General features: G+C 35.2%; 1 protein-coding gene across 25 annotated transcripts in view; it reads right to left on the reverse strand.

Annotated features, from left to right (window-relative positions):
- Window positions 1-5,815: 5,815 nt before the first annotated feature.
- Window positions 5,816-12,655, reverse strand: part of KCNC2 (potassium voltage-gated channel subfamily C member 2) — a 193,635-nt gene continuing 186,795 nt past the window's right edge. For 6 of the 25 annotated variants that reach the window (XM_078076300.1, XM_078076318.1, XM_078076303.1 and 3 more), the window contains one exon: window positions 7,113-8,974. In XM_078076300.1, the coding sequence (XP_077932426.1) occupies window positions 8,838-8,974 (137 nt within the window). In that variant the 3' untranslated portion in view covers window positions 7,113-8,837. Of the gene's footprint in view, window positions 6,915-7,112; window positions 8,975-12,655 lie in introns of those variants that run through there. The other 19 variants (XM_078076310.1, XM_078076308.1, XM_078076323.1 and 16 more) reach the window with 6 other exon arrangements.

Consider the following 12,655-nt stretch of genomic DNA (forward strand, 5'->3'; position numbering starts at 1 on the left):
TTTTCTATGTGTCCAATAAACCACACGTCAATACATGGACATTCAGGACCAAGAAAAGCTGTTATTAAAAGGCAAACTGTCTTCTTCCACCTTAATATTTTGATACTTAATGTAATCGTTTTTCTGCATAGAATTATCCATTCCAAAAATATAAGTAGATCAATCTAAACCTTAACAACTTTAATTTTGGAAAATAAACCTTTTAATGATATTTGCCCTGGGAATCTCATTTGTATCATTAAGAGGGTGCACATTAAAAAGCAGTATGTTCTCAGTGGTATTTTGTCATTATATTTTGCCCCTGCAATAAATCAGACCAAAAGCCTGTACAAATACATATTATATAAATAAAATAAAATAAAACCAGTAATATTTTATATTTTTAAAGTCATTAGTTGATTCTGAAAGCATTTAACCTTAATATTAATGTAAAGGAAGAATTTTTTTTTTGTCAAAACTAAAAGAAGAAAATAAAAACAGGGCATCTAAGAGAAAGTTGCTAACTTCATTCTTTGCTAGGGAATGTGAAAATTGGGTCTCTTCTAACTCCTTGTTATGCAATGCAAACCTTTCAAGGTCTCCGTTGAAAAGAACGTCAGGCTCTTTTGTGACGAACTTATTCCAACATGGTTTGTAAAGCAGAATTACAGAATTATTTCTTTATCTTTGACTTGTCTTTTTGCTTATTTCACATGAAATGACCTTGGCTTCAGGCCATATTCAGTATTTGCTACTTCATCTTATGCCTTTTCTTTCTCTTTGTATATCCAGCTGTGTGTATCAGTGTGTTTTTTAATCGTTACTATCTTAGATTCTGGAAATTTCTACCAGCATCCTTCCAGAATTCCTATAATTTTTTTTAAGCTTCTTGCCAGCACCCGAAGTGAGAAGGAAGAGTGACTTCAACAAGAAGGAAGATCATGTAGAGCATTTAAACTAGCGCCCTTGTTTCCAGAGAAACCGTTACTGACAAATGTGAGCTCTCGAGGAAAATACATATACATATACAGTAATTCCTTAGCTACAGACTTCATGCTGAATCTTTTGCATTGAAATTACAGGTTGGTTTGGTTTGGTTTGGTTTTGATCAGCAAATTAAGCACATCTTAATATAGCTTCTTTGGGCCATTAAGAAAGAATTGGTTTTATATAACCTTTTAGTTATGTAACCCTGAGACCATTGGTTAAAGAAAGGTTTCAGGAACTGCCACATTCAAATTAAATTAAGAATCCTTTTCATATGGTGGTTATTTTTAGCCATTTCATGTCACTATTGACTTTTAATAAAAATGTGAAAATTTCACTTAATTCCAAAGTATTTTAAATCATTTGCTGTGACAACTCTTCCTGGCTTATAGGAAAATTTATTCCCCCCTAAAAAAGTTACTTGACTTTGAATTACATGGAATATCCTTATCTCATTTGTTTTACTATGAGAAATATATTGAAATATGAAGACGTAAGTTCTATGGGTTTACAGTATATATGCACTATTTTACAAACAGTAATACATCAAATTTTATTCCAAATTTGAAATCTGGCTCCAAAATGAAAAAAAAAAAAAGAATTTCCTAATAAAGATACTTGGCTGGCCTGCTAGTAAATGACTAGCTAAACTGGAAGGTAAGTAGAGACATGATATTTATAAAATCTATAACGGTTCAACTCATGCTAATTTAATCATATACATAAAATTACTCTAAGCAAAAGAAAATTTTTTCAAATTGTAATGCCGCTAAGAAAATTGTCCTGATAATGTCAGTTTCATTTGTTGCTGATGAAATGTAACATTATATGACTATGGGAAAGTAGTTTTTAGAGTATGGTCATAAAATTTTTCATACTCTTTAGGCCAATAATTCCATTTTGAGAAAAATTTTTGAGAAAAGCCCTCCCTGTCAAAAAATAAAATAAAAATGCACATACACAAAATGGTCACTGCTTCTTGATTTATAATAGAAAATAGGAAAAAGAAATAGAAATCATGAATAGCCGAGGGGAATGAATATATATAGAACATTAACCTAATGGGATATTATGCATCCTTTTCACATTTTAATTGCTAAAAGAATATACCTATGTGCAAAATGTTTAGGAAAAATGCTATTCTATTATAGTAATTTCAAATATCTATCTTACATTAGACCCTGTTAGAAGAAACACCTGTGGGGCGTTTGTTCTTTGTTTTGTTTTATTTGTTAATAATACATATGCATAAGACTTTACTTTTTAAAAACAACATATATGTCCAGACCTCATCCCCAGAAATAATTTCAAGCTGAGCACAGCCATGTGTAGTTTTAGAGGGCACCAACAGGGGCGCCTGGGTGGTTCAGTCCTTAAGCGTCTGCCTTCAGCTCAGGTCATGATCTCAGGGTCCTGGGATGGAGCCCCATGTCGTCGGGCTCCTGGCTCAGCGGGAAGCCTGCTTCTCCCTTTCCCTTTGCCTCTCCCCACCCCCCCCCGCCCCCGCTCATGCTCTATCTGTGTCTCAAATGATTAAAAAGAAATCTTAAAAAATAAAAAAAATAAAGGGCACCAACAGCTTTTCTGATGCAGAGCCAAAAAGGGACCAAAACACTAGATGGGAGTTCTTCAATGACAGAGGTGATGTTGTGTTCATCGTGGGGCCCTGGGGTGCTTCCCTGAGCATGCGCAGAGTTAGAACACCATCCATGAGGAAGAATGAAATGAGGCAAGAGAGGTAAAAGGCCAAACTGAAGCATGACTGAAATGACAGGTTAAATACACACATACATACACACACTCCCACAGTATGCTAAAATTATAAAATGAGGATAAAAAAAGGAAAAAAGGCAAATCGACAAAATGAAACTAGTTTGTGGAGTAGAAAATTATGGAATTATAGTTAACTTTTTTCTTTTTTTTATTTTATAGAAACTTTTCCTGTATTTTATTTAAAAGTTGTATTTTTAAAGATTGCATTTATTTATTTGTGAGAGAGAGTGAAATAGCAAGAGAGAGCATGAGCAGGGAGGGAGGGAGAGGTAGAATCAGGCTCTCCGCTAAGCAGGGAGCCCGAAGCTGGGCTGGATCCCAGGACCCTGGGATCATGACCTGAGCGGAAGGCAGAGGCTTAACCGATAAGCCACCCGGGCGCCCCCCTCTCCCCCCAAAATTGTATTTTTAAAGAGAAAGAATCTGCTGGTGAATAATCAACCAATATGTTTATATCTGGAAATGAACAGCAAATTTATAAGTAATCCATGTGGTGCACATGATTGGCACTGAAAAGATGGATTAGAACTGTAGTTTTGCTGACGATGTAAGAGGTCCAAACGAAAAAATGAGTGTAAGCTACCATACTCTTACCATATGACTCAGTAATTGTGCTCTTGGTATTTAGCCAATGAATCACAAACTTCTATATACACAAAATCCTCACACAGATGTTTATAGCAGCTTTATTTATGATTGTCAAAACTTGGAAGCCACCAAGATGTCTTTCAGTAGGCGACTGGATAAACTGGGATACATTCAAAAAATGGAATATTCTTCAGCACTAAAAAGAAATGAGCTACCAGGCCACAAAAAGGCAAGGAGAAACATTAAATGCATATTACTAAGTGAAACAAGTCAATCTGAAAAGACTACATATAGTATGATCCCAACTACATGACATTCTGGCAAAGCAAAACTATGGAGACAGTAAAAGATCAGTGAGTGCCAAGGGTTAAGGGGAAAGATGGGATGGGCACAGAGGATTTTTAGGGCAGTGAAACTACTCTTTGTGGTACTACAGTTGTGGATACATGTCATTACACGTTTAACAAATCTATAGAACGTGTAACACCAGGAGTGAATCCTTATGTAAACTAAGGACTTTGGGTGATAATGATATGTCTTCATAGGTTCACAGATTGTAGCAAATATAGGACCATGGTGTGGGACACAGACAGAAGGGGAGGTTGTGCGTGTGTGGGGTCAAGGGGAAAACGGGAACTCTCTCTGCTCTCTGCTCAATTTTGCTGTGAACCTAAAACTGCTCTAAAAAATAATCTATTTTTTTATAAAATTAGTTTATGCGGGATTCTAGATGAGGTCGCCATAGTCTTTGAAGATCTTGCTGTTCAAAATGCATATTCAGGGGTGCCTGGGTGGCTCAGTCAGTTAAGAGTCTGACTCTTGATTTCTCCTTGGGTCATGGTCTGGCCGTTGTGGGATGGAGCCCCACCAGGAGCCCCATATCCTGCTCTGTGCTCAGCGGGGAGTCTGCTAGAGGTTCTCTCTCTCCCTCTCCTGCTGCCCCTCCCCCCCGCTCTCATGCACACGCGCTTTCTTTCTCTTAAATAAATAAATCTTTTTAAAAACGCATATTCAGTGGTCCATCACTTTGAATGACAGTATGATAATTAAAGAAAAAAATCAAGTAATACTTACTCAATACAATTATTTAATTTTTAGACAATAATGAAAAATATATTTTTGAAACAGTTTAGGGGAAAACAGGAAATTATTAAATTTAGGATCAATATTAATGATACTGAATCCATGTTAGAGAAAATTAATATATATCTATAGTTTAATAATGTTCAAGAATTTAAACAATTAATTGAATTTTGTCAGGGGAAACTGGAAGGGAGACAATTTTTGTCAGTAAGGAAAAATTTTAAGCCGCATATTTTAATCATCATAAACTGCCAGGGATTTCAATATTTTAATAGATTCATTTAGCTCTAAATGTCTTCAAGCACGCTATAAATCCTCCAGAGGCCCTGCTTTGTAATATAGCCTTTTAACATATTCATTGTCTCTTTCCAAGATAAGTTCACTATTGCTATTCCATTAGCCTGTTTTGTGATTTATTTCAAAGATGAAATGAGTATCTTCACTTTTAATTCATGACTATTTAATCTTGATTTTTTTAATCAAAATTTGATGGTAATTATCATCTATTAAAATGCATTCTTTCCCCCTTCTTGTACATTTTTCCTCTTTACAGTAAATCTTACATTCTGACACCATCGTTAAAAACATTTTATCAGTAATTATATCTAGACGTATTCCCTTTTATGAACTCAGTTTCTTAATAGACTCTTAATAATCAACACTGAGCATTTTTAGATGTAGGAAAGATTCTATTGGTGCATAATAAGAAAGTGTTGGATTTGCCAACCTGATTTCTCTTTTTCATTTTACCCTTCCCCTAATCCTGATAGTTTCATAGATTTTACAGGGTGAATTTACACATAACCCCACAATATAATGGAATGTTAGCTAGGTGTGGTGTGCTGCCAAAACAGAGGTCCATTACCCAATATTGAGCCCGAAGCCATCTTTAGAAGATAAGGCATTTACAAGAGGCTCGGTAAATATTAAAACCATAAGAAATTATGCCAGAGAAGAATATCTGTGGCAAAAATATAAGTAAACAGTTCTGCTTCTCTGATCCTTAGCTTCACCATCAATAAAATGAAAATAAAGCACATTTACTTCCAGAACTGCTGTGATGATTAAGTTGGAAAGTATGAGTGAAAATTCAGTATCAGTCATAAAGTACCATATAAATATTGGAGAGCAACATAATTAATAATTTTCCATCTCAGAATTATAAGAGAAATTTAGGCAGGCAAAGCACTTAGAAGAGGAAAACACTGGCTACATGCCCAAGACTTGAATGAAAGTGAGACTTCTGTATGCGTATAAATCCTTTTATCCCAAATTCTTTGTATTATGTGTGACTGGCTGGTTTGGTACCATGAAACATAAAAATAGTACAGCCTGTTGAAAATTCCAAAACAAAGAGAGGAGCCAAGAAAAGAATATGAATAATTTAATCAGATAGGAGTCAAGGTTATCCCCAGCTTATTTGCCTTTTATTCTCTTCATTTCAGTTAGTTACATATCCATCTGTTATCGCCAAGGTTGTGCATGCACCTTGAAATGTTCACAAAAGGTCCACGATACAGAGGTTCATAATTAGGTTATATGTTATATTCAGAATCCCAGGGGAACTAATCGATTCTGGAAATACTGATTAAGCAAGATGAAGAATTCTTACACAGTTTCGACTACAACAATTTTAAAGACAAGTACAAGTTTCGTTTGCCACAAAACTCACAAAAAAGTAATTGATTGAAGAATATCTCTTTTATGCAAAATATACATTTTAGGATATAATTTGATTAATACTCTACTATATACTGACATTACTCCTTGATCATTTAATAAAAAAATACTCTCATCGCCAGAATTTTATTTTCTGTAATATTTATAATTGAGGTAACGATGACAAAGGATTTAAACCATGAATAATGTTGGTGAGTTTTTTCTTAAAGTCATAATGATTTTCCAGAACTAAACATACATGTGACAAAAAACAGGTTAGTTTTGATAAATAGGCACTGAAAATTTCACAACAAAGACAAGCTGATAACATAAGTGGTCTACAAAAAAAAAAAGATACAGTCAATATTCATGGATTCAAACAACAAAGGAGAAAGAAGGGAAATTAGGACACGTCTATACTACACCAATATCACCGCCTTGTATGATTCACAGCACGATCTACTGCAGGCCCAAGAGGGGCAATTCACAGAGGTACAGGCCTTACTCGAAGCTTCAGAGATATTGGTTGTGGACTTGGCGTCCTTGGATGTGAGATGGCTGATGCTGTCGACCCATGCCCACATGTTGGTGTTTACAATTGTTTCACAGCTACTGGCCAGTCCACAGCAGACCACTCATATGGGGAGCACCAAATGAGTTCCAGCCACAGTTCTTTTCTAGCTTTAAATGCCTCGCAAAAACGCAGGGACCTCTTCCAAGTGCTACCTGGTCGCATCAGGGCACATTCAGCAGCAGAAGTCTGTTTCCGGTACAGTCCTTGGTGTGGCTAAATCCCATTGTCCCTTTTTCAGCAGTCAGAAATCCATGACAGATTCTGTACAACACTGTAGTCAATAACAGCAGCACCAGACAGTATATTAATTCCTTTACCACAACGCCATATGTCATTATAACTTCCTAAGTGTGGTCTTATTAAAAGGATCACTGAATCTCTAAATATCAGATGTGTACGTCTGGGTAAATCCGTTGCTGTACGAGATCTCTGACATGCAGTTCATGCTTTAGGACTTAGGGATAGAGAGTAATAGGTGTTATGTGGCCAATAATAAAAATGACATTTGTCTTCCTAACAAAAAAAAAAAAATAAACATGAGAATTAAGAATTAATCAACAGTCTCAAGGATCCTGAATGCCTTAGAAATATTGTTTATCCCTCAATTTATATTATGGCATTTTTCTTCCCTCACGCGCCCAATACACCAGACACACTATCACAAGTGCATTCACAGGGATGTTGTAAACAGAATTTCTTCCACTTGGACTGAACAAAACTCCCTCGCGGTTTTGCTGGAGTGTAGTGATGAATGCTGGTTGCTAGGTAGTAGAAACTGACAGTGCAGCAAGCAACCAATGTGATGGTGACACTGCTGCTTAAATCCTGCTTATCAAAAAAGGTTCACAGTACCGATTAGCTTAGGTAGTCTACAGGGCGTCATTCATTTGTACACAAAGCAGAGAGGCTGTTCCAAAGAGCGGAGAAGGCCGGGGCAGGGGAGAGGACCCAGGACTAAAATCGTGAACATCTTATCAAGGCATTTCTGTGCTACATGAAGACAGATGGCATATACATTTAAGACAGGGAGCTGAGACAGACAGACAGAACAACATACAGGACAAAGCACCTGGTTAAACACTGCCTGAAAATCTGATCAATCCTGTGAGTCAGAAATTTAAGGCTGGTCAAAAAAAGCCTCCTGTGAACCATGATAATCTTTGATGTTTGCACAAAAATCAATAAATAAGAATAAAGGAAGGGGCTAAAAAAAAAAGGGACATGAGAGCTTTGGGTGATATTTGGCACTTTGCCTCTGAAAATGATGACAAATCCTGGGATTAAAAAATATATATATATATGTATGTATATATATATGACTCTAATACCAAGCAGCAATTCGTGGCTAAACAATGCAAGCCTGGCTGGCAGTTACCTTTCTGTCATGTTTTGTGCCTTCCCCAAGCCATTAAGTAAGAGCTCTGGCCCCAGCTTGCGTGTAACCAGTAATGACAACCTCTTTGCAGTTATCTGTGTGCAAACAACCAGAGACATTCAGAACTCCAATACAGCATTTTTGAAGAAAAGCAAATCAATCAAGAAATTAAACTAGTTAAGACAAATATTTCTTTCAAAGAATAAGGAAAAAAAAATGCCAAGGAGACACTCGCCCTCCCTGCCCCACAATTCCACGTGCAGAACAGTTGACCAGGGCTTTCATATCAGCAGGATGGTTCGATGCAAGTACACATATCCTGAGCCATCCACGGTCCCCGGACTCTGTGACATTGCTTTCAGGTGATAGAGACAAGATGGTCCATGCAAATGAGCTGACCAGAGTCATGTCGTGTGCAATCAAGAGAGGATCCCAAACATCTTCAAAATGGTTAAGAGTCACGAGAAATGAAGGTCCAATGAAGTGATTGGCATTAGGAAGCACACTGTTCTAAATGTATCTCCCTGAAGATATGTTTATGTATTAGTGTACTGGCCAATAGCTGACACTATCTGTCATTTTATTGCGAAAGGAGACCAGGGCAATTAACATGGAGAAGTAGCACTACTTTAGGTAATCTTTAAAGCCAGGATAAGATTTATTAGCTACCCAAGTGGCATTTCTGACTTCAAATAGTAGTATCATGCAGGATTTAAACTGTATTTAATGGAGCCTGGAGTAACTCTACATTTAATTATCTCCATTATGGGGTAGACAGTACTTGAATTCATACAATTTAGCCGACTGATGCAGTTTGGTTTACAAAATAGATGGGATGGGAGATCGAGAGCGCCTCAGAGGACAAGGAGAGTTGTAGGGTGATGTTACTGGAGAGAGCCTCAGAGCATTGCCTGCCAAGCCCGCTATGTTGTTTAAGCTTCGGGATTTTTCATATCCTTTTATGAAAAAATGCACAGACATCAGTTGAATTCAACCAGAAAATAAACATAGACAAACAATACCATGCAGGATAATCAAAAGTGCTATTTTGAGTTCAAGGAAGAATCTTTTTTTTTTTACAAAGAATTCAATATTGAGACCATTTGTAACTTAAAAAAAATAATAAAGCTCACTAGCGCTGTCATTCCCAGAAGATTAAACCAGCTATCACAAATTATAGTTGTACTATTTCAAAATTTATTCTTTCCCAAATTATATTTTGCATTGATGTCATTTTGGCATATAAAATACTAGAAATCTTTTAAGAATTAGGCAAAGCAACTTAAGTAAGATATGAACTTGGCTAATATTTTTACATTTCAGAACATGCTTCTGAAAAAAAAACAAGTGGATATTTTTTCTTTTCATTTTTTGTTATTTACTAAGCTAATAAGCAGGATTAACTTTAAGTGGATGGCTTTTTTTCTCAAGCATATTTAATCTGCCAGCTTTACAGTATTAAAAGGATGATTCTCAAATAATGGCATTGGATGCCATTATCTAGGCAATGTGGAATGAATGCCCATTTCTAGTTCCTTGGATTAAAAAAAAAGGAAAGAAAAAAAAAAGAAATGAAATGAAATATAAGTTGAGTCATAATTCAGTGAATTAGAGTCTGAACTTGGTTATCTGATGTTTTCAGTTGGCTCTCCACTGCCAGGAATTGAGAACTATTTGATCTTGATTCATTTTTTCTTTCTATCATCTCGCTTTCTAATCATTCGTGTGTGATAGTCATGGATTTACAGAATAAAAGATCCATCTCACAAGCTTTAACCCAGTGGTTTTCCTTAGCCACTCAAGCAACATCCTCATCAAGGTCACCTTTGGAAGGACTCATATATTGTAGTACTATTTATTAGAAAAGATTAGAGGTGGTTAAGTGGGGTGGATGGCACACTGCAAAGTTAGAAGTGAACTGTCTTAAGAGCAGGACAACCATTGACTGAGAAAGTAGCCAGGAAATAAATGTTCTGACAGGCCCACTGAAAAAAAGTGTTGTAGAACCAGGAAATGAAATTCTCTGTTGGGCAGTTAAAGCTGAGCAAGGACATCCAATTTCAGTGAACTTTGTTATCCCTTAGACTTAGGGCACATTCCTTGGGCTCCTAGCGGCCCTCAGTGTGCATGATGACTATCTGAGAAAGAAAATGGGCCTTTTGTGCTTCCCCATGTTCCTCTCAACGACTTCTTTTTCTAATTCTCTATTTTCATGGACTTCTGGGGAAGAAGCTAATACTCTCTCTCCTCCTTTCACTAGAAAAGGAGAAATTAAGCGAGTTAGTGACTATTTGATTTATCAGGGCCCAGAGACCAGGATGGACATGGGTTGCAGTAACTGGTCTACTGTGGGGTGAAGCTGCACTGAATAGGAACATCCTTCCCCACACACACATAAACTTTCAGCATGCTTGATGTCCTCTCTGAGATTTTTGTAGATGGAAATTTATGCCATCCATTAACCATGGTAAGGTTCTCTAGGACATAATTTCTGCTAACGAGAGAATTATCCGCCAATATGTTTTGTTAGCATTCAGAGATAAAAAAACGCAGGAGGTGATATATGTTTCATCCTATTCCAGTGGATGATGGAATACTTAATAAGATGATGTCTTAAATAATTAAAAAAGAATTGCAGATAATTTATCCTTACATAGGGACCTCCGTGTGCCTGGAGAGCTAGTTGTTACTGCTCTTCTCTAAAGTGATTGGAAATATAACTTGGGGAATTATAGGAAGATTTATCCTAGTTGACCATGTAATCTAAAGATGCAAACTACACTATAAAGATTGATTTGGTTTGATTAAAAGTAAACTGGTGAATATGCATGAACCAGAGAGGTTGTTAACACCTATAAATCATTCATCCTTATAAAAATTTACATTTTGTCTCCCACAACCTCCAAGCTCCCAACAGGACCTCCAAAAGGTAAAAGTTTTCTTGACAGTTTTCTATTAATTACACTAGTTATATGTAAATCTTGGTTGCCATTCTAAATGTTCAATTATTTTTCTGAATTACAGTCTTCAACACAAATATTACCCATTCTGTTTATAAGTCCTTTTATTTTTAATAATTATAATTTCAGTGTTCATTTGAAAAGACTTCCCTTCTAATTTAATAACAAGTATTTAATTAGTAAAATTATAAGTTATTCTTTTAAAGAATGTATTTTTTTTATTCTGCAGGTTCATTTGTGATAGAAAATTTGATAAGGTTTTTGCTTAAGCAAACTTTTATTGAGTGGAATGGTTAAAAATATAATTTATGAGAATAAACAATATTGAACCTAGTTGGAATTGACATCCAAATACATGGTGCACAGAGCATGTGCTTATTTGGGGCAATACTGAAACTGCTTACCCATGCACTATCAGTGGGTATGTTTTTGTGTATGAAAGATGATTTCCTAAAAACTACTGCATAAATAAAAACATAGGTTCCAAGTATTGGGAGTTCACTCTCATGGGGAATCCATAAATTTTATTAATGTATGCCCAACTATATTCATATTTGTTGATAGAAAAAGAATTCAGTAGGAATCTGGTAATTTCTTTTCATCTATATAGGGGAGAATTTTCAGAACTCTAAAAATCAAATCAGTAGAGAGACCAACTTGAAAGATAAAAAAGGTATCATATAGGAAATATGTCTGACTAAGAATGATAGGAGAAATCTATAATCTACATAAAAGGAACAAGAGAAGAAATGAATGGGTTCCTGATAAACATAACAAGACAACATACTAAGAAAATTAAGTGAAATTAACCAAAAATGCTACAAGGCCTGGGAGAAAAAACACAAGGTGTAAAGTAATTAAGCAAGAATGAAAAAGAAATTTGATTATGGTGAGAAATGACAAAGATTAAAAGCCCATAGATGAATTTTCAAAGATATGTTCATTGATATAAACAGAATTTTGCATTTGTGAAATAAGATTTCATGTATAACTTCTCTATAGAAACTAAATATCTTATTAATTGCTTTGCTCATGAAACTTTGCCTTTTTACAGAAAAATTCTATATTTACATAGTGCTTTATAATTTACAAAGTATTTTTTCTTATGTGATCACCTTTGACAGTTTAAAATCCAAAGTATTGTCTAAGAGTGGAAGGAAAAAATTTTAGCTAAGTTCTTAAACATGCATCGTTAGTATAAATATTGCATGTGATAATTTATTAAGTGATGCTCAAAAATGTATGTGAATGTAACCACATATTACATATAAATATATATATACATACAGTGAGTAAAGATATGTAATGTACTTAAAATATAATGTTCTATACAAGAAATTATTAGTTACATATTATAATCATTATTTATGTATGTATATATATTTTGTTTAAGTACTATGATAGGACATTAACTATCTTCATAAAATATTTTAAAAATTGTTCTAGCACTTAATATTTAAATGTAAAATAGCAAACAACCAAATAAATCTATTCAGATCATTGAAATACATTTTGTGCAAATAATAGATGCTGAGGAACGGAAGTAATTGAAATGAAGAAGTATGTAAAATATTACATACTGAAGAAAGAAAAGAAGAGTCTGTCTTCTCTTTTGAGACTCAAAGGCATGGAGACAGAAAGGACAATACAAAGTGTTCAGAAGCAATGAAAGAGAAG

This window comes from Halichoerus grypus, chromosome 6, assembly GCF_964656455.1.
Source record: "Halichoerus grypus chromosome 6, mHalGry1.hap1.1, whole genome shotgun sequence".
Lineage (NCBI taxonomy): Eukaryota > Metazoa > Chordata > Mammalia > Carnivora > Phocidae > Halichoerus > Halichoerus grypus.